This window comes from Pelobates fuscus, chromosome 9 (genome assembly GCF_036172605.1).
Source record: "Pelobates fuscus isolate aPelFus1 chromosome 9, aPelFus1.pri, whole genome shotgun sequence".
Lineage (NCBI taxonomy): Eukaryota > Metazoa > Chordata > Amphibia > Anura > Pelobatidae > Pelobates > Pelobates fuscus.
Genome location: NC_086325.1, coordinates 91,747,375 through 91,774,847, shown reverse-complemented (window position 1 = coordinate 91,774,847; position 27,473 = coordinate 91,747,375). Strand labels below are relative to the sequence as shown.

The following is a 27,473-nucleotide window of genomic DNA, read 5'->3' as shown; positions in this document are numbered from 1 at the left end:
TATCAGATGAGCCACGTGGTTAGACCGGATGGATGAGTTTAGACTCTATTTATTAAATAGGTTAAGGGTATGTGTGGGTGTAGTTAATTGTGGGAGGAGCTACAGTGCTATATAAGGAATGTACTCTATGTATTCAGTACTCAGACTTTGCTGTATTTTGGTGACGCTAGTCCCTCTGAGTCCCGATCGGTGATCCAATAAAGAATCTCTTCCTTCCTGAAGAAACCTGTGTCCATCTCTCTGTGCTTGGCTTCCGTCAGTTTCTCCGGTATCATTTGGTGCATTGGCCGGGAAGCTCATCGTTCAACGGTAGCTGAGAGGCAGAGGCGTGAGACGGTCTATCTTTGCCCACGTTCTCTACGGCTGCACCCCTGAACTTCTGCGTGGACCTCCCTTCGTCTCGGCGCCACTGGTCTGTTGTCCAGGAGATCATCGGCCTCTACGTGAGAAGTGCTGGGGTGTCCCCGTCGATGAGTGTGAACTCAGGTTCAGGAACGAGGAGGTAAGACAACTGCTGTTTTAGACGGCAGGACCCACTAGGGGTATACCGATTGTGCGGTAGGCCCAAAGGGGTTTTTGAATCTGTATCTGCCCCCTCTGTCGGAGGGAAGGAGCGAAGGCGCACCGCTCGATCGAACGCTCTTTAGTCAGACCGTTTGATTTGGTTAGTCAGGCGGGGTCCTGGTGTAAATAGCCCTAGCCGGACACCGGTGTCTTGTCTAGACTAGCGTTCTAGGGTGTATATTACGTTCGCTAGGTCGGAGGGACCGGGAGACTAAGCGGCGCCTGTGTAAATTCGGTTCGCTAGTTCTCATCCTATCTGGGCTAAGTGGGAAGGCGTGTAAATTTGGAACCCACTAGACTTTTGATAGTGCGACTAAGAGGCGCCTGTGTAAATTCGGTTCTCTAGCTCGCTATATATGTGGTGATTGGGCAGTGTGGCTAACCAAAACGGGTGTATATAGTTTTAGGTAGTCCATTCAAGGTACTGGCCAATAGTTTAGTTGGGAATTGTAAATGTGTTAACGATTGTTTTAGTAAAGTGTATATCTTGTTAGATAGCGCGAGCTCAGCCGTCTAGCGAGAGTGTTAATAGTGTGTTGCTGTATTATAGTGCACGGTACCATAACCCTGTATATTTACTGACATTATATAATAAGTACTAATCATTGTCGTCCATTGCATGTTTAACACCATAACCACTAATAATTGTATTGTGACCTTAACTTGTGCTTTGACCTATGCTAACCGTACTGTAACCGCTATTTGTAAAAGACGATGTTACTGGGGTGTGTTATAGACGGGTAATTCGTATATAGAGAATTATAGCGTGGGTGACTGTATAGTTACGCCAAAGGGCATAATATTGATTATATAGTGACTGGTGTAACAGCTGTGTGTGTACGGGAATTCCCTGAGTGTTTATTGTTATTGTGTACGTTTCACTTGGTAACCGTACCACGTGGTGCTGTTGCCAGAGGAAACGGGTGTGACTGTTGAATAGTACGCGTGTATAGTATTCGTTGTCGACGACGTTCCATTGTTAAGTATGGGTGCGTCGCAGTCAACGATTCCGGATCCCTTAGGATGTATGGTTAAGAATTTTAAAAAGGGATTCAAAGTTTGTGATTTTGGGGTAAAGATGTCTCCTGTACGTTTGGTCACTTTGTGTACTAGGGAGTGGCCTACTTTGGTTGCGGCATGGCCGCCACGTGGCAGTTTGGATCTAACTCTGGTACAGCGCTTACACGTGGCTGTATCAGGTAGGCCTGAACTTTACGGCCAGTTTCCTTATATTGACTGTTGGAGACAGGCCGTAAATGACTCGCCAAAATGGCTCCAGACATGCCACGAGGAGCAGTGTCGCCTCATGGTAGCTAGGACTTGCTCGTCCACTAGGACTGGTGTTAGGCCCATTTTGGACACGCCCCCTGAGTCCGAGATCCCTTTGCCGCCCCCTTACTTTCCGTTAAGAAGAAGTGACGCAAACGCAGGAAGTCCTGCACCCCTCCCCTCATTACCCTCATCCACTTCCGCTTCCTCCTCCAGTACAGGATCCACCCCCCCTCGTACTAAATCTCCCCTTCCGGAACCAGAATCCACCCCCATTAGAAACGAATATCCTGATTTGGCGCCACTTCAGACTTCCGGTCAAGCTTCATCTAGCTCGGCTCGAAGTGTTTTATTTACGACCTTTTCCCAAAACCGACCTCCCACATCCCCATACCCTATCTCTCCCCGACCGGAACCCATGACTGACGCCTCTCTACGTAGCCCCATCCAAACCCGACAGTTGACTGGTGCCCAACAATTAAAGCACTATCAGATGCCTCTTCGTCTGAATCCCGGGTCAGCTTATATCGATGCCGCAGGTCAAATGGCACACGCTGACCCAGTCTTCGTATATGTCCCATTTACCACAACCGATCTTTTAAACTGGAAGACCCATAATTCCTCGTATACTGAGAAACCACAAGCTATGACTGATCTGTTCACCTCAATAGTACAGACGCATAATCCGACATGGGCTGATTGCCAGCAGTTACTAATGACTTTATTTAACAATGAGGAAAGGACAAGAATAAATCAAGCAGCCATTAAAGCATTAGAGGATAGAGCCCGTGCTTTGAACCAAGCCAATCCAGCAGCATGGGCCGCGACACACTATCCCAACACCGATCCCGATTGGAACGTAAATGGTGCTGATATGGTTCAACTCAGAGCCTATAGAGACGCTATAATTGCTGGCATGAAAGCCGGAGGAAAGAAAGCCATTAACATGTCGAAGACAGTTGAGGTGATCCAGAAAAGCGATGAAGCGCCCAGTGTCTTTTATGACCGATTATTGGAGGCATACCGCTTGTATACCCCCTTTAATCCGGAAGACGCAGACAATTCCCGAATGGTTAACTCCGCCTTTGTCAGCCAAGCATACGGAGATATTAAGCGCAAGCTACAAAAGTTAGAAGGGTTTGCAGGTATGTCCATCACCCAACTAATGGAGGTAGCAAATAAGGTCTATATGAACAGGGATACAGAAAGTAAGAAAGAGGAAGAGCGCAAGATGCGTAAAAAGGCTGATATGCTAGCGGTAGCGATCGCAGGCGTAGATAAACGGGGCCCAGATAGAGGCAATAATAGATGGAGTAGGGAGCCTTTGAGTAGGGATCAATGCGCGTATTGCAAGGAAGAAGGGCATTGGAGGAACGAATGTCCGCAAAGAGAGCAGTACGAGAGAGACCAACCCAGGGCAGGCTACGGAAACTTTAGAGGTAGAGCGAGAGGTAGAGGAGGCCCCGGAGGGAGTAATGGTTATAGAGGGAGTAATGGGAACAGAGGAAGTGTTAGGGAAGACAGGTATATTCCAGCAGCGCAAAGGTCCCGCGATAGAGAAGGTAGGGACTTTGTAGGATTGGCTGACACTGTCATGGAGGACTATTGATACCGACCGGGCTCCTTCCCCCTTGGTCGAGCGGAGCCTATGGTCGATGTATCAATAGGGGGGAAAAGGAGTGCGTTCATGATCGACACTGGTGCTGAACATTCAGTGGTGACTAATCTAGTTGCTCCTCCATCTGGAAGGACTATTACTGTGATAGGAGCAACTGGAAGAAGTGCTGAAAAACCGGTTCTTAAAAGTCGACTCTGTACATTGGGAGGCCACGTAGTAAAACACCAATTCCTTTATATGCCTGAATGTCCAGTCCAATTGCTGGGACGTGATATGCTATCAAAATTACAAGCGCAGATTACGTTCCTACCAAATGGAACAACATCCTTAAAGTTTAATGGACCTTCAGGTATTATGACTTTATCCGTACCAAAGGAAGAAGAGTGGCGACTTTATACAGTGTTGACTAGCCAAAACCCTAGGAGTGATGAGACATTGTTTAACATACCAGGAGTTTGGGCAGAGAACAACCCACCAGGACTGGCCCGCAATATTCCACCAATAAAAATTGAACTGAAACATGGGGTTTATCCAGTGAGCCTAAGACAATATCACATTCCGCAGAAGGCTAAGAAGAACATCCAATCCTATCTGGATAAGTTCATACGGTATGGTATCCTAAAATTCTGTACTTCCCCCTGGAACACCCCATTGCTGCCTGTTCAAAAGCCCGGTACAGATGAGTATCGACCTGTACAGGACTTAAGAGCAGTCAATGATGCGGTTGTTAGCATACATCCAGTTGTACCCAATCCATATAACCTGCTTGCTTTAATTCCGGGCGGGGCTACTTACTTCACAGTCTTAGATCTCAAAGATGCCTTCTTTTGCCTCCGAATTGCCGCAGAAAGCCAATGTATTTTCGCTTTCCAATGGGAGAACGCTGTAACGGGCTCAAAACGCCAAATGACTTGGACAAGACTGCCCCAAGGGTTTAAAAATTCACCTACCCTATTTGGTTCAGCTCTAAGTCAAGATCTACTGGATTTCGAGTCTATCCCAGGAGAATGTGTATTGTTACAATATGTAGATGACTTGTTGATAGCAGCAGTTACAAAAGAAAAATGTCAGCAAGCAACGCACGATCTACTACATATTCTCTGGAAGGCAGGATACAAGGTGTCCAGGAAGAAGGCTCAGTTGTGTTTGCCAACTGTCAAGTATCTGGGATTCCATATCTCTGAAGGTCAAAGGATTATGGGGCCAGAGAGAAAAGAAGCTGTCTGCCAAATACCAATACCCAAGAATAGAAGACAAGTGCGAGAATTCTTGGGGGCAGCAGGCTTCTGTAGGATATGGATTCCCAGCTATGCGATACTGGCAAAACCTCTGTACGCAGCCATCAAAGGTACAGAGCACGACCCCTTCTTATGGACCCAAGAACAGCAAACGGCATTTGAAGATGTGAAGAAGGTTTTGATGAGTGCCCCAGCATTAGGTCTACCTGATCACACACGACCATTCTACTTATATGTACACGAGCAAAGAAGAATGGCTGTGGGAGTATTGACACAGTACTTGGGATCATGGCAAAGACCTGTTGCCTACATGTCTAAGCAACTGGATGCAGTGGCCAGCGGACTTCCACCTTGTCTAAGAGCCGTAGCTGCAGCCGCCCTGCTAGTAGCTGAAGCCGATAAACTCACTCTGGGTCAAGAACTTTATGTACGAGTCCCACATGCAGTACAGACGTTGTTGGATTACAAAGGAAATCATTGGTTTAGTAACAGCCGTATGACCAAGTATCAAGCAATGTTGTGTGAAAACCCAAGAGTGCATTTAGAGACTGTAAACACCTTAAATCCAGCTACCCTTTTGCCGCAACCTACTGAAAGTCAACATGATTGTTTGGAAGTAATGGATGAAGTATTTTCAAGTAGACCAGATCTTCGTGATTTTCCCATCCAGAACCCCGATGTTCAATATTACACCGACGGCAGTAGTTATGTGAAAGAAGGGATCCGCTATGCAGGATATGCAGTGACAACAATAGACAAGGTGATAGAAGCTCGGCCACTGGCGAAAGGAACATCAGCACAAAAGGCAGAATTAATAGCACTAACACGAGCGTTACAATTGGCTGAAGGTTTAAGAGTAAATATCTATACGGACTCTAAGTATGCGTTTTTAACCACTCATGCCCACGGAGCTTTGTATAAAGAAAGAGGACTACTGAATTCAGAAGGCAAAGAAATCAAGTACGCAGCTGAAATCCTACAACTATTGGAAGCAGTGTGGGAGCCGAAAGAAGTCGGTATCATACATTGTCGAGCGCATCTGAGAGGAGATGGTGATGTAACCAAGGGAAATCGGATGGCAGATAGTGCAGCTAAGCGTGCTGCTGAATCAGGAAGACAGGAGTATGTGGGGCATATAGCTGCTCTTATACCAACTCCACTGTCCCAATGGACTCCAGTTTATACAGCTCAAGAAGAGGAGTGGTTAAAGACTGAACCGGGAAAGTATTTGGAGAACAAGTGGTATCAGCTAGAAGATGGAAGAATAGTCATACCAGCATCACTAGCGGTAGAAATTGTCCAAAATTATCACAACGGGACACATTCTGGGAGAGACAGTACTGAAGAATCTCTCAGGAAACATTTCTACATACCAAGATTGTCCATCTTGACTCAGGCCATTGTACGCAGATGTGTAACGTGTGCTAAGAATAATGCAAGACAAGGACCAGTAAAGCCACCAGGAGTCCAGTTTATGGGGGGACTCCCCATGTCCGATCTACAAATAGACTTTACAGTAATGCCTAAATCGGGTGGACATCGTTACCTGTTGGTAATTGTGTGCACCTATTCAGGCTGGGTAGAAGCATGTCCTACTCGTACAGAGAAAGCAGGAGAAGTTGTAAGATTCCTGCTACGAGAAATAATACCCCGATATGGACTACCCTGTTCTATAGGATCGGACAATGGTCCAGCTTTTGTTCATCAGTGCCTACAACAACTGACTCATATGCTTGGTATAAAGTGGAGGCTTCATACTGCATATAGACCCCAGAGTTCTGGTAAGGTAGAGAGAATGAATAGAACTATAAAGAACCAGTTGGCTAAAATGTGTCAGGAAACCCAACTTAAGTGGAACGTTCTCTTACCCATAGCTTTATTGCGAATCCGCAGTACCCCTACCAGAAGGATGGGCCTCTCTCCTTTTGAAATCATGTATGGGCGACCACCTCCCGTACTTGGTAACTTAAGGGGGGACTTGAGTCAGTTGGGAGAAGGAATTACCCGGCAGCAGGTTGTAGAGTTGGGTAAGACTATGGAGGAGGTACAGAAATGGGTACAAGATAGATTACCTGTGAATATTTATCCCCCTGTTCATAGTTATCATCCAGGAGACCAAGTGTGGATTAAAGAGTGGAATAATGTACCGTTAGGGCCCAAGTGGAGAGGTCCTTATGTTGTTCTTTTGTCTACCCCTACAGCGATAAAAGTAGCCGAAGTAACTCCGTGGATACATCACTCCAGGGTTAAACCAGCAGCAGTCGATTCTTGGCAAATTACAGCAGATCCAGAGAATCCCTGCAAGATCCGGTTGAAACGCACTACTCAGTCGGAGTAACGAGGAATTATTGTGGATTACAAATTTTATTGTTACAGGTGTGAGTGAGAAGGCCATAATAAAGCCTGTCCGCTTACCAACACATAGTGTATAAGCCAGGAAAGTCTCGAAGGGACACCTGTGAAGACGAGCAGAACTCCATTCCCTGCAGCCCTCACATCCTGGAAGCTGAGGTTCCATCGCACGGACGAAGACTGAGGATGACGGCGAAAGATGTGCTTTTGATTGTGTTTATTTATATGTGTTTTTATATTCAGGAAGGTAGAGGTACCGACACTCCTAGCTGTGAGGTATGCATTAAGACTACGAGAACAGGTAACCATATTTCCCAAACCCTAATTTGGCATTCACAATACGAATGTAAAGGAGAGGTATCAAGATGTAGATACCTAAATATAGACTATAGTGTGTGCCATTTAGGAGTAGGAGAACCTAAGTGCTTCAGTCCAGAGTATCAACCTCGTACAATTTGGTTGACTCTCAGGAATGGAGATCCTCAGGGGACCCTAATTAATAAGACGGTGTTAGAATCCGTACATTCTTCGGGTGTTCTGCTATTTGATGCATGTAAGGCGATATCAAGTGGTAGAAAACCGTGGAATGTATGTGGGGATCTTAGATGGGAGAGGACGTATGGGTCTAATGATAAATATATTTGTCCCAGTAGTAAAAATAAATATGTGAGTCCTAGATGCCCAAATAAAGACTATAACTTTTGTCCATATTGGTCTTGTGTGGGGTGGGCGACTTGGGGACAGACAGTAGATAAAGACATGATAGTGACTAAGTTGCCGACTAGCCCTTATTGTAAGTCTATGGAATGCAACCCAGTCCATATACTTATTAATAACCCCGACAAGTTCCTAGATAAGTATGGAAATTTATTTGGGTTTCAGATATACGGGACGGGTTTAGATCCTGGGACATTATTGTTTATAGGAATAGAGACTGATACGGTATCCTCCCAGACTCATCAAGTATACCATTCCTTTTATGAAGAGATGAGTATAGATAATAAAATCCCCCATAGCGCTAAAAACCTGTTCATTGACCTAGCTGAAAGTATTGCCGGTAGTCTTAATGTTACCAACTGCTATGTGTGTGGAGGTACTAACATGGGAGACCAATGGCCTTGGGAAGCAAAGGAGGTAATGTCCGGTTCTGAGGCAGTTGACCAACTAATATCTACACAAGCCGATTATCATTTGAGTGTTAGAGGTAAATCTGAGTGGAGATTAAAGACCTCCATCATAGGTTATGTTTGCATAGCAAGGAAAGGAATAATGTATAATACTTCTGTAGGAGAATTAACTTGTCTAGGGCAAAAAGCTTATGATGATGATACTAAAAATACAACTTGGTGGTCGGCTTCAAATGTCTCAGAACCATCTAACCCGTTTGCTAGATATGCCAGTTTAAAGGATGTGTGGTTTGATTTATCCATCACATCTACCTGGAGAGCCCCAGCAAATTTGTACTGGATCTGTGGTAAGAAAGCCTATTCGGAGTTGCCACAGGACTGGGAAGGGGCATGTGTGTTGGGTATGCTCAAACCATCCTTCTTCTTGTTACCGATTGAAACAGGTGAGACTTTAGGTGTTAAAGTGTATGATGTGAATCATAGGAAGAAAAGGGGACCCTTAGAGATAGGCACCTGGGAAGATAATGAATGGCCTCCCCAGCGTATCATAGATTATTATGGGCCAGCCACGTGGGCAGAAGATGGTACCTTTGGTTATAGAACCCCAATTTATATGCTCAACCGTATTATAAGATTACAGGCGGTGGTTGAGATTATTACTAATGAGACCTCACAAGCACTCAATCTTCTAGCGAAGCATAATACCAGGATGAGGACAGCAGTGTACCAAAATAGATTAGCCTTGGATTACCTTTTGGCAGTAGAGGGAGGTGTATGTGGGAAGTTTAACCTGAGCAATTGCTGTCTTCAAATAGATGACGAAGGGCAAGCAATAGCTGAGCTTACTAGCCATATGGTTAAACTAGCGCATGTGCCTACTCAGGTATGGAAAGGGTACAATCCAAGTAGTTGGTTTGGTAGCTGGTATGAGTGGTTTGGAGGGCTTAAGGCAGTGGTAGGTGGAGTCCTACTGATTTTACTGTTGTGTCTACTCCTACCGTGTCTTATACCCTTAGTAGTTAGGTCTGTGCAAAGCCTGATAGGAAGTATAGCAGAGAGGAAGGCTGCTGCACAGATAATGGCGATATATAAGTATAAGGCTCTAGATCAAGGAGAACCAATGCAGGAAGATGAGTGTTAAAAGATTCACATCATAAGATAAGTCTGGTCTGGTTCATGGTAACCTGAGGTATATGCAAACCAAGGTTAAGTGATGCCTCAAGTAATTGTGAAATATCAGAGGCATCAAAGGGGGGAATGTGATGTAATTCCAGTAAAATACAAGTTTAGCAGGCTAAGATTGCCACAAGGCATATGTATGTATATGTGTTTGTAGTATCAGTTAGTTAATTACACGTAGCTAAGATACTGTTATCACTGTACTGACCAGGTGCAGGAATGTAAGAACTGGAATTACGCGTCCCTCTCCTTTGTATCAGATGAGCCACGTGGTTAGACCGGATGGATGAGTTTAGACTCTATTTATTAAATAGGTTAAGGGTATGTGTGGGTGTAGTTAATTGTGGGAGGAGCTACAGTGCTATATAAGGAATGTACTCTATGTATTCAGTACTCAGACTTTGCTGTATTTTGGTGACGCTAGTCCCTCTGAGTCCCGATCGGTGATCCAATAAAGAATCTCTTCCTTCCTGAAGAAACCTGTGTCCATCTCTCTGTGCTTGGCTTCCGTCAGTTTCTCCGGTATCATAACCAGCCCTAGCCACACCTCCCCTGGCTGTGACTAACATGCGGGAAAAATGGTTTCATTTTCAATCACAAGTAAACATTCTTTAAAAGTTTCCTGCTCTGTAAATTGAACTTTAATTACATACAGCAGACTCCAGAAGTCTATTAACAGAGCAGAATATAAACAATTCTAAATTAAACAGAATTTCCAATAAAGTGTCAGGTTGCCTTGTGTATCCGTCAGGGGCATGTCACAGGCTGGCATCACATTGCAGGGTATTGGGGACACTCCTATCAACTCTCAGCTTGTCTCCAGCGATTCTCACGCCAGCCGCAACAACCCCGCCTCCTTTTATGGTGTGGCGAATGATCACCGTCATGACGCTAAGAACGCCACAGCCCGCCAAGGTGTTCGAACGAGAACATTTTGGGGGCGTGGTTACCTACCTAATTGAACACAGTATTTAAAGAGAAACCAGGAAGAGACTCATTACCCTGTTGTGGTTCTTGTTTGACCCAAGAGCGCATATTCCGTATTGGTATTCTTGTATTCTGACTTTGGCTTTGTTTGTCTATTCCTCCTTCTGTGTTCCTTTGACCTAGGCTATTGCATTATCGTTGATCCCGATTTCGGGTACCCCTGACCTGTATACATTACTAGTATTTGCATTCTGCGTGTAGGATCCCCGAACATTCCTGACATAGAGGAAGTGTAAACATTAGATGACTCTTTACAGGAAGTGTCATAATGCCTAAACATAATAATATAACTATTACTATTTTAACACTGCCACCACCAAGACAATTTATAAACCCCCATCAATCCAAATGGAAACATTTGACTCTATCTTCACTTATGTACCTGCCACAGAAATAATACTTGCATCTATGAATTTATTATTTTCCCTTTCTATAGATATGTCGCACAACGTATTTGCGACCCAATATGGCGGACATCATTAGAAGAGTGTGCTGGTCGCATTTCAAATGTAAAAAAAAATTAGGCTTAATTATTATTCTGTAAGTAAATGTTAATGTTTCTTTCTTTTGGATATGATACTGGAACCAGGCTAATGGCCATTAATATATCACAGAGATTGACTCATTAATTACAAGGTATAGCCAGGTAATTACAAGGTATAGCCAAATGGCTGGAGCCAGCTAGACATTCAGGCTTTTAAAAGTGTAGGAACTCACACCCTGGAGAGCCTTGAATAATTCACATCCATATGGTAAAATCCTCTTCACAGTAAAGTTGTTTTGGTGACTATAGTGTCCCTATAAAAGGAATGTACCATTTATTGTTTGAGCTTTTCTGACCTTTTTCCCTTTGACCATTCATGTAATAAAGCCCTGGAACCTGATTATCTGGCTGTCCGAAGTATAGGAATACAAATTTGGAGTTTATATTTACTTTAGCTGCCCGTAGGGATAAGAGTAATATATAGGGGCAGAACATAGGTTTTTGAAGTATTTTGCTTTTAGCACACTTACACATTTGTGCACTTTTACTCTTTGTGTATTTTTAAGACGTCCATGTTACCTAACAAAGATAGGTATTTTTTTTTTTTTGCCTTATTCTTATAGCCATGCATACTTGTTATCTGGTATGCGTTATATTTCCTGTTTTTGGTCTCAGAATACTGGGAGTTATTCTCCACTTCCTTTTTAAGGTTTTAATCACCCTCCGATTGCACTTTTTATCCTATATATTTATTATTTGTGCATAGTCAAGTGATTTTATTAATTTATATGTTAGGGAATCCGCCTGACGACGCAGACAGTTTCCCTGCAGGCAAGTCATGTGAGTGTAGTGTCATCCCCAACATAGGACTCTGATCAGCGGGTTTGGCTGTAGGGGACCTGCCTCGGTTGTCAGGCAGTCCTAACCGATTGGATCGGTCTAGGACGTATGTAAGTGTGGCCAGATCTTTAGGGCATGCTATGCGGCCCTAATTTTAATTAAAGCCCTCCTTTTGTAGTAGGACATCACAAGCCCTTCCATCACAAATGAGATAAGGTAAAAAAAAAAAAGTATAAATTAGACATTTAAAATCACTATTAATATACTAATGATAGTCACTGTTGGTGAATAAAGCTATTAGTATGACACATACAATATTTAAAATCATACAGTAATGAGAAAGGAAACAGACACTACGTTGTATTTGGAAAAAAAAAAAAACACTTTAATAAATTAAAAATATAGATTGCATTTTAACTTTTAAATTTAAAACAGATCAGTTATCAAAGAAAACCCCCCCCCCCCAAAAAAAAAAAATCACAGCAACCCCTGCATAATAAATCATTCTTACCCCAGTCAGAAGAGCAAGCTGCACATTTATCGAATGAACAGCAGTAGTAGTGTGTAATAATATATGCCAATAAACATATTACGGTCAGTTAAACACCATATTGCCTAAATCAAAAATAAAACATATTTACATATTGCCTAGCTTAAAACATATTGTCTTGTAAGGTCATGCACACTTAAGTACATAACTGCCCCCTAGAAGCTAGCTTGCTAAATACAAATTTTGAATAGAACATAAAATAGCAAAAATGCATAACGTTTGTAAAATGACTTTTAGATTAGGTCATTCTGCACATATTTCTTTCTGAAAATATTGAAATATGAAGAAATGTGTAACAAGCTGTAAACACATAAGAGTCCCCATTTTGCGGCTATGTAACCTATAGCATAGAACTCCACACACGCATAGTGTGTCAGTACAAAAGACCAATGACAGACAATCTTTTAAGCTGCTAGCAATAGTTAAACAGAATTACAAAATTACCAATTATGAGAGCTGTTTGAATCATTTCAAACATTTCATTATAATAATATAGAATTTGACATTTGTGTGTTTCATGGTGTATATGACAGATAAGGAGCTTGGGAGGAGATCACCTTCTTAAAATGTGTTGTAATTTAGGATGATCCATAATACCAGGCAACAGTTTGAAACACACAGATTATGTATTACAATTTTAAGGAAGGTTTGTGCATGGCTACAAAGCTTTCAAATCTATCAAGGCTTTGTTTCACATGCCTAGAGCTTAGAATTTAGTACGTCCTGGATAATATATTACATGCCACATTTAGAATAATTATATTTATAGACAGGACAAATAAACTCAGAGAAGGGATGGCTATTCCTTTTGGCCATCTACCTTGATTCACACAATACAGGAATCCGAAACACTGGTGGCTCATCCCACAAATGCTATATCTGAATTGTCTTTGTATAAAGGCCAGAAACATACTACCAACTGGGGTGGTAAATATACAATTTTATTTTAAAGTGCATTTCCTTATCATGACATCACAAACATTAAATGTTCATCTAACTTTACAAAATGAAAAGCACAAAAAAAAAAGACTAGCCAAAGGTTTATTCACATGCCATTTCAGTGAGTTTTGAGGCATATTATTTATCATCCCCCATGCAAATGACTAAAATATGGGTTTGGTTTTTTTTTATACTGTAGTGGCATTGCTTGTGCCATGGAGACTCCCTCTCACACTGAAGAGTAATTTTGCTAAATTTTATTTACGTGAAATATATTACACACAAAGAATGAGTTACTGATTTTCTTTTACTGAACAATGGGTCACCACACTAAAGTACAAAATATAGGCCCCTATATAAAAATAAAAAATAAAAATTATCGGCACACTCTAATCACCATATCCATTTCAGGGTGCTGTAGTGATTATGGTGTCAGTAGAATCCTGGCTCCATCCCATGCTATCAAATCATTCACAAACAGTTTGACACCTAGTTCTGTTGGGTCCATTCTGCACTGGTATGCTAAAATGGAAGTTAATACTTCAGTATTAGTAATATCAATTTTGTGTAACTCTGGACATTATTTACCGGCAGAGATTCACTCCCAGCACCATAACCACTACTGCGCTTTGTGCTACTAATCAGTAATGAAAACTAATAAAGAAAATGTACTCACATCCTGACAGACAAAATCACATAACACAATTCAATGTTTTGTGAAACCGCTTGGCTCATAAGCACTGGACCGGAACACTTGTTCTGAAGTCAGCAGGTACAATTGAAACAATCTTCATAAGTGCCAACTCAATGGTCTTAAAGGTAAGCAATAAGGTAACAAAAGACCAAGGTAGAAACGCTAATTTATTCCAATATTTATAAGAATACTTTGCAGAAAAGGAAGATCCACGTACATGTTTCAGGACCACCACCAACTAACGCGTTTCGTACAGTAACCCGTACTCATAGTCTATGTTTAAATATTGGTTACTGTACAAAAAGTGCTAGAGTTGGTGCTGGTCCTGACACGTTTGTGGGTCTTCCTTTAAAGCAAACAATTTTTATACTGGAAAGAAATATTGTTTCTACCTTGGACCTTTCTTGCCCGATTGCTTACCCTTCAGATTGTTGAGCCAATGCATATGAGAATTGTACTAAATCGGTTATAGCTTCCAATGTACATGTCAAATTCAAATGTTAGGACTTCAAATTACTCAAAGGTAAACAAATAAAATAATATGATCTACTCTCAAATCTGAATACCACCTACAATTTGACTCATTCATTGAACTTGGTAAACAAATTGTTAAAAGGCAGCCTGTGATATCCAAACTGAATTAAAAGAAAGTCAACACGGGTAAGATACCTTGTAGGTCCAATATTATACAGTTTAATATTTATGACCTTACAGTAAAGATATTTACAAGTCCCCGGTGCTGGCCTGCCACCACGTTGATGCACCTTTTAAATTAAACCTTCCTTTTATTGCTAGAAATGAGTTGAGAGGAAATAAGCATTACAGATGTTTAGTGCGGACTATATACATTATGAAAAATTGAACAGCTGCTTAGGCTCCCGCACACAGCATCTTCCATCAATGGCATTTTGTATCACTGTTTTGGTTCTTCCAGAGACAGGTGCTGAGTAATTCTACAGGCCTTTGGTAGCTTTACACCTGTCCATATTCACAATGGTTCTCTTAAAACTCCACCAGATGTCATCACTCAAGAACTGGGGTTGAAGGTCAGAATCATCCAGCTTATGACAAAATAGAAGAGAAATATAGGATACACAGCCAGGGCTCTGCGGTTAGGTGGCTGACTATCTGCTAAAAAGGCAGTGGATGCTGAAAATAAAATAAATAAATAATAGTTATACATGTCTTGGCAAGAACTATTTATTATTACTTTGTTATTGAATTGCCATATTGAAGCTTTTTGTAATACTATTTCCCATTTCCCTCAAATGTGTCCATGTTTTATCGCTCATTGTTTATTTACTGTGAAGCATTACATTGCACCAGCAATTCGGTTATATAAATTACACATGGTACACTGATATTTCACAGTTTAACAAACCCAAAACTCAAATTAAATAAAAAAAAAAACAAAAAAAAAACGCACTTACTATTCATGCATCTACATTTATTGTAATAACGTTTTATTAAAATATTTCAGTACAAAAACTGTAAAATAGTATGTAGTGTGTACAAGGTTTCAATGGGAGAAATCATGGAGAAAGACAGGGCAGTAAAGGAGAAGAGCTGACGTTACATGGACAGAAGCCTGTATTTATTAAAAAAAAAAAAAGGGGGGGGGGGGGAGGAAGAGGTAAGAAAAGCCGAACTGTTGGACAAATTCGGTTCAAAGCATGTGATGTCCAGTAAATACATGTAAAAAAAGGTGATTTATTAAAGTTAATCAAAGAGTGAACAGGAGCTGTTATGGAATGCTAAATAGTACTTTCCCCTCCCCTTTTTTTCAGAATCTGAGCGCAAATGACAAGAAACAAGGACTTATTTTAAGCCACATGATCTCTTTGATTGATGTTCATAGCAATTATACAGCGTGGGAAGCAAACAATTGCCTGTTCCTAGACTGCCTCACCACTGAAGCATTCCCACAAAACTGCACATGCAGAATCCATGTTACATGTACCCTGCAAGGTGTTTAGTTAAAGGTGTACTAGTTTCTCTCAGGTCTTCACTAAATTGTAATCCAACACAAGAAATTCTCTAGGCACTCAAGGTGTTGAAGCCGCAGGCAGTTTTAATGAGAAAAAAAAAGCTTGAAAAAGCCCTCTCAGCACGTCGAAACGTTGCTGCTCTTTTTTGTTCCATTAAAACTGCCTGCGGCTTCAACACCTTGAAAAACCTGGAGAATTTATTGTGTTGCCTTATTGTTGTGGGATTGCTGGTCCTGCTCCAAAGCACCGGGTGGCTGCTGGGATTGAGTGTGGCTCTTACCATCACTTTTTTAAATTGTAATCCAAGACATATAGTTACATAATGGGCTGTTAAGGAGTAAAAGTGTCATCAAATAAATAAAGCTGTTTAACCCCTTAAGGACACATGACATGTGTGACATGTCATGATTCCCTTTTATTCCAGAAGTTTGGTCCTTAAGGGGTTAAACAAAAAGTAATTGCAAAAAAATATCACCAAATAACATGATGTTCAATGCTGAAAACCCCCCAACAATATTACAACTTTGCAGGCGTCTTAAAATTTTCAAAGATTCTTACCAAGCGTTGACCAGGCAAACATGACTGCCACAACGACCAAGCGCACTATAAAAGTCACAGTGTTCATACTCGCCAGGAGAAGTAACCTGCATACTAGCATGGCCACTGTAAGAGGCAGGATGCAGTAGCCCAGTACACACAGACTCTGGAAGAAAGAGCTGAAAAGGAAAAGGAGAACATCTCTTTAGAACCAACTACAGACAATACATCTTTGGAGAACAACAGGCAGATCCCATAAAAATGCTGATTATCGTTTAACAGAACTACTTGCACAGGTGATGAAAAAAAAAAAGGGGAACCAAGTATTTTATCTTACGCAGGGAACAGATGACTATTTACAGAGAACAGTGCAAATGTTGGTAGGATGAAAACTATTCTTATAAACATTCAAAACCGTTTACAAAACTAATATATAGTTCTAATGCAATGCACTGAAGTAGTTTTGAAGTGGCAATATTTATAAACAATAGAGAAATGCACGTTTTGTAGGTATCCCCCAAACTGAAGGGTTTAATTACGATAGAGCAAATTGTAGTGAATTGAAAACCAAATAGCAAAATTGTTCATTTCCATATCAAGCTGGGAGTTTAATTGGAATAGTGGAAATAGGATTTCTCTGAATTAATGTGACAATGGCGGACGTTACCCAAAATCCTATTTGAGGTAAGTCGATGATGCACAACAGTAACTTTTTTTTACATTTAAGCAAAAATAGCATATTTGTGATTAGATTTTTAATTCACTACAGTTATTGATTACTGAATAAATTCCTGATTGTTATCCACAAAGACCAAATTTATCCTTGCAGGAGCCTCTATTGGAAGTGAAGTAATTAAATGGTACTCACATGTTTCCTCCGAGCAACTTGGAATTCAAAGTGATGACTACAGCCCCAAACCATATTATTACAAAGACCTCAGCAAACTGGGGTCCTCCACTATCCTTACTGTCTGCATAGCTACCCTGCAGCATTCTGGGGGAGAGACAAACAATAGAAGTTGCAATGAGTAGCAAACTAGTATCAATATACTAAAACACATGATGGGCAATGGACGTTGACAGCTAAAATGTTAACCTATGCAACACAAAACACAATAAATAGTCAAACCAATGCCTGTTCAACATGAACAATTTTGTATGAAAGGCCATTAAAGGACCACTCTAGTAGACCAGACCACTTCAGCTCAATGAAGTGGTCTGAGTGCCAGGCCCCCCTAGTTTTAACCCTGCAGCTGAAAACATAGCACATTGCAGGATTAATCCAGCCTCTAGTGGCTGTCTTCCTGACAGCCACTAGAGGCCGCTTCCGCGATTCTCAGTGAGACAAATCGCACTGAAATGATGCTGGACATCCTCACAGAGTCCAGCATCATTTCAGATGCCCAAAGGAAAGCCTTTAGTAATGCTTTCCTATGGGCGGGTTTTAATGTGCGTGCCTCTGGCCGCGCATGCGCATTCGGCTCCACTTGGGAGCCAATGTCGGCAGTGGGAGGAGAGATCACCAGCGCCAAGAGAGCCCGGCGCTGGATTAAGGTAAGTGGCTGAAGGGGTTTTAACCCCTTCAGCCCATCCGGAGGGGGGGGACCTATTAACCCTATAGTGCCAGGAAAACGGGTTTGTTTTCCTGGCACTATAAGATCCCTTTAAGTTCACTTCACTTTAATGTGATAAATACACTGTGCTAGTGAAATCCCTAGCCAGTGTAATGATACCCAATATGTTTGTGTTCCAATTTAAGTGCATCCATGCACACTTCCAGAATGTGTGTGGCGTACACTCAGGAAACAATGCATTGCCCTCTAGTGGTCAGCTGTGTGCACTGAGTGAGCGTGTTCTTACAGTGTCTAGGAGTTAGATGCAAACTTCAGGAAAGATGGTATTTAATAAATATATTTGCAAATGAATTGGCAAGCACATTGTATATCTATAATTATAATGCATAAATAATGGAAACTTGTCATCCACTTCGGTTTGGTAGGTCTACTCTGGCAAATTGTGTCATTGACAGTGTAAGGTTCCAGTAAGTATGAACTTGATGGACTTTAGTCTTTTTTCAACCTAGACAATTATGTAGAACATTTTAATATATACCATATGATGATAAACCAAGAGCTAGCATATAGATTACAATATATACTTATCTAAAACTCTCTACTTCCAGCAAGTTAGTTTCCACATCACACAATCTAAGTGAGCTATACATGCAATATTTGTGGTTGTAGAAGACACACCAGTGTACCTGTAAAGCGTTTCTATGCATATGGGCTCATTTATTATTATAAATTCACTAGTGTACATATGGAGTGTTTGTGAACTACTAAACGATACTGTGAAACAGTACCAATTTTCTTTATGCCAGGAAATGCATAAACAAATTTACCCCCTCGGTTCTTGCCAGTAATGGAGCCAACATCTTGGATAGGTTCTCGAAGCACGGTGCTGCGTGAATAATGTTTGTCTTACCATTGGTGCTGTATGAGCAGCATCATGCAATACCATCAATAAAACGTATGCTGCGTAACCTGGCATGTATTTTTGGGGGCTATTGCAATAGTTATTTTTGATTTTTTTTTTTTTACTTTTATGCTGTGATCATTTGTCAAAAGTGACAAATTTATCCGGTCTACGCTTAAAAAAAATAAACAATTTAAAAAACATACAAACACACCACAAGTAACATTAATTACCAGTATTACTAAACGTTATTACACGAACCACAAAAACTCCCATGCAATCTAGCTTGACGATTAGATCTAAGCATATTAAACATTGAAAACAATAAAGTCAGATACTTACAAAGCAAGTGTCACACACAGCACAAGAGGGCCCCATAAATCCCCTGTTAAAGATAAGAATATGAATGTTAGGAATTGAGACAAATGCAATATCTTCCAGTAGATATAATAGCATTGCCTCTTGTCAATTCTGATAACTGAACTCATGAGAAAGAAGATGCTGAATCCAGTTCATGTGCATTATGTAACAATTAATGAATGTGATAATTGGTTAGAGGGCAACATAAAGGGACACTGCCCCCTTAGAGCACTTCAGCTTGCATTTTTATGAATTGATTTGGACCAGTTGGGAAACAACCTCTGGCAGTCAAGCTGACCACCTGAAGAACTTCCCAATTCAGTCTGCCTGAACAGTTCAAGCAGAAGTGAAGAACTATCATTGGTCAATGCTTCTCGACAATAAGCATTTTTTAAGCTTTTCACAGCAATTGCCGTGTATGTGGCAATTTTCTCCAGACAGGTATGGGAGAATGTCACCACAGACAGAGAGGACTTGCCCCTCGGAAAAAAGCTGTAATGGGGTTTCTGCCATTTGGAGTGTTATAGGAACAAAATATAACTTTTAACATTAAAGTATGCTTTATTATCTTATCGAGTATTGCACTCAATGAATATAAAGTGAGCCTAAGGACTGGGGTTGAGAGATTTCAGACACTTCTGAGGAGAGCTCATTGAATAAGCTGCAAAACCACAATCCTCCCCCACCCCATCAACTTTATAATGCATCATTTATATAACCGGAAGTGTCCGTGTGGAACCAGGTATATTTTGAAAAAATATACAGACAGTTTTTGCTAAAGAATTGTATTATGCTAAATGTGGCAGACACTTGAACGCGTAAGAGCATGCACAGCAGCAAACATGTTTCTGAACAGTTTCTGTACAGCCTCATTCAGCTTCGCGTTTTCCAATTTAAATCAAATCAACAGAGCAAAGCATTATTAGATATTCAGATTCTAAAACAAATATGTAATCACTGGAATTATTTGAGATATCTCCTTGTGGCTGCACTTCACAAACTAAACGGTGTCATTTCAATGAAACCTTATGTGAACGCAAGTAACAATATTCATTAGTTGTGAATTGTAGAACTATGTTGTATTTCCATTCAACTGATTATATCACTTCCTTGTTCAGTTCCGGCATAGTTTGAAAGCATTCCAATGATTGTCTTATTAAGGCAGAGGTGATTTAATATATTTTCATGAGACTGTGGTTACCAGGGTTAAAAAAACGCTATAAGATTGAGAGTCCCCAGAATTCATGGCCAAAGCATAGCATAAAGCAAAATACTGGTATAAACAGAAGTTGTTTCTTTATATGTACTGAATAACTTTTAATCATATAAAAGTGCTGTGGTTTACTTTCTTGATTCCGAGTAATGGTTTATTATAGAGCAAAATATTAACCTTCACTTCCTTGAGTTGGCACAGCCTTTGGATAAAACACTTGGTTTACTCATTGCTCCATCATTCTCTGAGGTCACTGATTTTCTAAATGAACCAGGAATCAGAGATAAATCATTTTACTGAGAATTCATACACATCCTTGTAATGCATATTTTCTAGTGGCAAGGATCCACTTTGTTGTAGCGCCACCACCTGTCCATGCAGCAAAGTACTAGACACATTCAGTGAGGCATAGCCACTCGACACATGTAAATATACAGTCTCAGAACATAGGTCACATTGTTGCTATGGCTGAGTGGAGGAATTTCTCCAGATCAGCTATTTATGCCATAGTTTTTCCCCCATTTGGATTTAATTCAAGTACATTAGGCGTTATGTGAATAACCCTGTTACAGGTTTTTTTCTTCAAATATAAAAAAGCCACATTTACTAGAGAAGCATGCAACATGTATAGTATGTGCATCTAGCTGTATTGACTTTATTTATTTTTTAATATTAGTTTTAAAAACCTCGAGACAGTTATGGCAATTGCCAGCACTTAAAAGATACATATCTGAGGACTGCATGCAACCTATTGCAGCCTTAAAGGTCCACTATAGGCACCCAGACCACTTCAGCTCAATGAAGTGGCCTGGGTACCAGGTCCATCTAGGATTAACCCTGCCTGCTGTAAACATAGCAGTTTCAGATAAACTATGTTTACTTTAGGGTTAATCCAGCCTCTAGTGGCTGTCTCATTGACAGACACTATAGGCGCTTCCGCGCTTCTCACTGTGATTTTCACAGCGAGAAGACGCCAGCGTCCATAGGAAAGCATTGATAATGCGCATTCTGCCGATGACATCAGAAGAGGGAGGAGAGTCCCCAGCGCCGAGGGGGCCCGGCGCTGGAGAAAAGTAAGTGTTTAACCCCCTTCCTCCCCCTTCAGCCCGGCGGGAGGGGGGCCCCAATGATGCTATAGTGTCAGGAAAATGAGTTTGTTTTCATGGCACAATAGTGGTCCTTCAAGGTCTGTTTGTTTGTAGTACAGCAGTGTGCTACTGCTCTACTGCACAGAAACAGGAACCCCTGCAGTTAATAAATGTTAAAGGAACACACCATTGAAAATATATATATATTTTATTAACAATTTCGCATATATGCCCATTAATGAAAACATGCTTGCAAAAAGCTGCAGATTTCTTGTCTGCAGCCGTTACAAGCCCTCCACTTTTTCCCCAGCCCAGACTTATTGTGGCTGTCTAATCACAGACTTCCCAAATGCAGCTCAATGAGAGGGTTTTGCAAGGCAGGTGCTCTGGGAAACTTCTACTTCTTGAGTAAGCTGCACAAGGAATTAACAAGACTGGTTGTCTGATTGACTGCAAGGGAGGTGTAACAAGGTCATTTAAAAATGTGCAAATTGTAAAATATTCTATATTTTGGAAATGTTTCTTACATGCATTTCACATTGAGATGTGGTTAAACTTGAGTGACATGAACAGATGACAATTAGAGTTGCAAGCTTTTTTCGATTTCGTATTTTCCATGGAACTTGGGATGACCTAATTTTTATTAGAAACTACAGTTTTTCAAAAATAAAAAAAGGAGCACAGCTTCATTAGGTGTGTGGAGTGTCCCTTTAAAGGCTAAGCACCATAACCACTTTGTATTACTACAAAGTATGATCCTTGGAGCACCTTGAGCCCACACGTGTGTCTACGAGTGGCACTTATTTGTAAAAATTACCGCTTCTGCTATAAAAGCCCATTCGGTAAACTTGTCTCACATATGGTGGCACTGTGGGAAGCGTCAAACTTTTTTGGAAAGGAATCAGTCTGCTAATAAATAGACTAACTGGTCTACTGTCACATTTTCACCAGAACTAGGATTAAGAAATTCCCCAAAACAACTAGTAAAACTGATAAGACCATGACAGGTCACATTCTTATAGCGGCAATGTCCATCATACCTTGTTAACGGAAAGCACTGACCATCCAATCTATAAAGGAAGTGGTACTTTTAACAATCTATAATAAAAGGTGACTTGGCATTGAAGCAACCATCCCCATAGACTATTACGGTTTCATTTGGACAATTGGCAAAGCAATATAAAGCAAAAATTATTTCACACACCCCGTACTATTTTGGCAACTGTTATTTTGTTTTTGTATTTTATCATACTCTCTCATTTATGTAAACATTTGATCATTTAAACTTATGTATTTAACGATGGAAACCCCTCCCCCTTTAATATTGTTCTTTCACTTACTCTACCCCATATAATTGTTTTAGGACTGTTATATTTTTGTTTAAAATATAGGTTTTTAAAAAAATGTGTTCAAGAAAAATGAAAAGAAAGCCACCAGGGTTTTCAATCAAGCAGCTCTAAACACTTAATTACTTATATTACAGCATCAAAGTCTCCCAGGCCACTTTATCTCCATGAAGTGGCCTGGGTGCAGTGGTCTTGACAGTTTAACAGTTTAAAGTAAAACGTTGAGGTTTTTATAAAAACGTAAATTGTTACCTTGAACGATTACAGGACCACTGCACACCCATAACGCACTTCACTTTGCTGGGTGAGGAGTATCTTACTTATATTCCAGTCTATGAGAAATCTTCACTTTTATAATACAGTTATGAAACAACTCCCTGGCTGTCAGACAGCCAGGGAGGCTTCTTCCTCCTTCTGTTAGTTTTCTTCTACTATAACATACCTGCCTTCTCCCCAAATCCTCCTTACAGATTTCACATCAGAACAGCGTTCTTCTTGAATGCTGTAGCTGTGCGTGCATGCTAGAAGACACGCGTGCGCACAGAGGGACAGACTCGGAGGTCTCTAAATGAGAAGCCTCTGGATGGTTATTTCTCCACGAAGAGACTGAAAGTCTCTTCCGGAAAGCAAGGGAAGGGTAGTCCTTGCCAAGGCTACAGTCATAAGCAGCTCCAGAGGGGGACCTCAAGTGGCAAGTTTTATAGCACACACAGAGATGACACCTCTATAAATAAGGAAAATGACACTAGCATTCCTTTAATTTTGCACCTACCTTTCTTGCGGGATTAGGGAGGTGTCAATCTCTCCTCCCTTGAGAGAGACGAGCTTTAGAATATGCATGCATGGAACAGTGAATCAGGTTGATAGCGTCTGCAGTAGGGTTGGACAGTTCCAATCATCATATGCAATGATTGGAACTGCAATTTGGAGATTAACTATTTATCCCATAAACACATGGCAGACAAGCATTTACAGGATAAGATCAGTCACCACAGACCACAATGAGACTCTCCTGATGGGAGCATCTTATCTTGGTGAGGGAGGAGTCTGCCTCCAGCAGCAATCAGAATCACTGAGCAGTGATACCCTAAAAGAGGAGTAACTTAAATTTTTTGCAATATTTTTAAAATTCAATTGAAAAATTTGTTTTTTTTTTGTTTTAAAAACAGACTATTCATTTCAAATGCCAACTGTATAATATGATACAGCAAATGTAGTGTTCTACATACTCACAGTCTCTGAGCAGTGCCGTGCTTTTTTTGGGATACATAACATGAAGAAATTTATTTCCAACAGCCCTTAGGTCTCTCATCTAAAATGAAGGCGATAAGCATCCATGATTAACAACATAAATATTGTCATGTTGACATTTTTAATAATAGCGTGTATCTTATTATATTTTTAACTTTTGTAATTCCTAATAAGCAGCAATTCAGTTTTCTTAATTATAAGTCAAAAACTTAAAGGTACACAATAGTCACAAAAGCTACTTTACCTTAATGAAGCCGTTTTTATGTATAGTTCATGCCCCTGCAGTCTGACCGCTCACTTTTCTTCCATGTAGGAGTTAAATTACATTGTTTATGCAGCCCTAGTCACACCTCTCTGAAAATGACTTGCACAGCATTCCTAAACACTTTCTGTAAAGTAAGACCTAATGTTGAAACTTAATTTATTGCACAGTCTGTTCAAATTAGAAATTATTGTCTCCTGTCAGGTTAATAGTTTTCTGTAGTAGCCTCCTGTGTGTGATTAAAGTTAAATTTACAGAGCAGGATATACAAACTTCTAAAGTAAGTTAACATCTGATTAAAAGTGAAACTATTTATTTTCATGCAGGCTTTGCAAGTCTCACGCACGGAGGTATGACTAGGGCTGCATAAACAAAGCAATTTAACTTCTAAAGGGCAGCGAATTTAGCAGTGAGACTGCAGGGTCATGATCTGTACACCCAATTGCTTCATTAAACTAAAGTTGTTTTGGTGTCCCTTTAATTGTTTTTCTTTATTTTAATTGACCTAATAATCTGCAGTCTCTAAAATCTACATCTTATTAGTTACATAGTGCTGCATCTACTATAAATACCCTTATATTAAACTGAATAGACTGTAAGCTCGTTTGAGCAGGGTTCTCTCCAACCTATCGTTCCTGTAAGTATTCTTGTAATTGTCCTATTTATAGTTAAATCCCCCCCTCATAATATTGTAAAGCGCTACGGAATCTGTTGGCGCTCTATAAATGGCGATAATAATAGTACTAGCTACACTGGCATTATTTGTTTTGGTTTAAAAATTACATTACATTGTTAGGAATACAAACAGGTATTCCTAACACTATAGCTTTATCCTCACTAGTAAGAAATACAAAATGAAAAAAAGGTTTTTAATTACCTTTTTACAACATCAAGACTCACTGCTTGTCTTGAGTCAAAGTAATCCGGCAGGTGTCACGTCCTTGTCTTCTCACCCAACCAATGCTCTTCATAGAGAAGCATTGTGGTTGACAATGACATGTGCAGTGAGTGCCATGCTTGTCCAGATAAATGCTTCCTTTAGGGAAGCACTGAATCAACTTTTCGTTTTATATATATGTAATTATGTCTAAATGCTTAGAATTTGTTCTAACAGATTGAAAATTTAAAAACAGCTTGAGTACTGAATGTATGCCTGATGAACCTTATTTTACAATGCATAAATGTTTGACTTCCTGTGATATCTTTTACCTCAAAATAAAAGAAAGATTGACATAAAAATGTAAATGTAAAAATAGCTTGAGGTTTCATTTTATATCATAATATAGAAACACTTTACCTAAAATACTTATGCCAGCTCAAAAATATTTACAAATGTTCAGTTACCACTTGAGAAACAAAGAGTCCTAGTAAAGTGATAGTATTCTTCCATGAAAAAAAAAATAATTAAAAAGGACCTGTCCGAATACTAAAATTGAAAATTACTGACTACTTCTGATTGTATTACTATAACACATACAATAGGACAATAAGAGGTAACGGATGAACACACACACACACACAACAGTATCTGAACAATGCTTACAAAAAAAGAGGCTAGACTATCAAAATAAAAAAAAATAATACACTATTATAAATTATATATATTATTATTATTATTACTGCTATTTATAAAGCGCCAACAGATTCTGCAGCGCTGTACAATTAGTGGAGAAACGTACAATATCCACAGACAAATACAGAGAGATATAGACAGAACATGCTTTCTATTAGGATACATAAATAGTTGGCTTTCTCCTTCTTACTATTGTGTCCTTGACAGGTTCATCCAGTGTGGAATAATCCTCCTCCTGGGACTGAGAGGCAATGGGGATGGTGATATCTCCTTCCACTGGAATGTCTTCGGATATGGAAACATCTGACAGCCCTGAAAACTGGAGGGTAGGAATGGGAATTAGTATATAATAAAGCAAAATAACCTCGAATGACTGAGTTATTACCCAATATGTCACTGCATTCCCACCCTGGGGCTCACTATCTGATAAGTCACAGCACTATCTGCAATCTGAACTCATAGATCCCGGTCTCCCCATCCCTGCAAGCAGAGCACACTAGTCTTGGCCCCCCTGGCCCGCTATGACCCTCTATACAGTCCATATCCCACCGCTCACCAGCTGTTTATTTCCACCATCCTGCCTTTCCTCCGTTTCCGCCATGTTTTACTCCGCCTCTCTGGAGCTGCTGCGACGTGGAGACGGATCTTCTTACGTCATCATCCGTCGCCAATCCCTGCTTCCGCTTGTGATGACGAGGCCGGCGTCTAGTGTCTCCATGGCGACTGCAGAGTTCTAATCACTGGAGAGCTATCGCCACCCAGTGATGCTATTGTCTGATATGATCAGACTGTCCACTCTTGTGCAGTGAAGCTGGGGGCTGTTCACCCAAAGCTGGGCTGTAGGTGGTGTAGAACTACAACTCCCTAGATGCTCTGCTAGCCTTAAGCATGACAAAGCTTAACTGAGATGTAGTTCTAATCTAGAACATCTGGACAGCCACTGTCTACACACCCCAGCATTACAGTGTGACATGTCGGTAATTCAGAGTAGACTCGGACAAAGTGATTTGAAACATCTGGATCAGTGAAATGATTTGAATCACTGAATACTATCACCACTGCTCGCTCCCTCCAAGCCAGGAACTTAGTACTGAATGTGTCAGCAGTTCTCAGGGCTGTCTGTGTTATGTGTGTACAACTGCACTTTAACCCCTTAAGGACCGGACTGTTTTTGCGATGTTGTACATTTGCGACCAGGCATCTTTTTACACTTTTGTGGTGTTTGTGTTTAGCTGTAATTTTCCGCTCTCTCATTTACTGTTCCCATACAAATTATATATTGTTTTTTTTAGGACAAAAAGGGCTTTCTTTAATACCATTATTTATATAATCTCATGTAATTTAATTTAAAAAAAAATATGATGAAAAATTGAAAAAATACATGTTTTTTGACTTTTATGTGAAAAATCTTTTACTCATCTACAAAAGCGAATGAAAAAAAACTGCTAAATAGATTCAAAATTTTGTCCTGAGTTTAAAAATACCCAGTGTTTACATGCTTTTTGCTATTTTTTGCATGTTATAGGGCTATAAGTACAA

The 27,473-nt window shown here is 40.4% G+C and overlaps 1 protein-coding gene across 1 annotated transcript; it reads right to left on the bottom strand.

Moving 5' to 3' along the window:
- Positions 1–12,021: 12,021 nt before the first annotated feature.
- On the bottom strand, positions 12,022–26,596 carry YIPF6 (Yip1 domain family member 6). Its single transcript, XM_063432167.1, has 7 exons — positions 26,491–26,596; positions 26,125–26,253; positions 24,082–24,160; positions 19,184–19,226; positions 17,235–17,360; positions 16,388–16,545; positions 12,022–14,990 (listed from the first exon to the last, which is right to left on the bottom strand). The coding sequence occupies exons 1-7, from the start codon at positions 26,533–26,535 to the stop codon at positions 14,869–14,871; spliced, it is 702 nt and encodes a 233-aa protein (XP_063288237.1). The 5' UTR covers positions 26,536–26,596; the 3' UTR covers positions 12,022–14,868.
- Between the last annotated feature and the right edge of the window lie 877 nt (positions 26,597–27,473).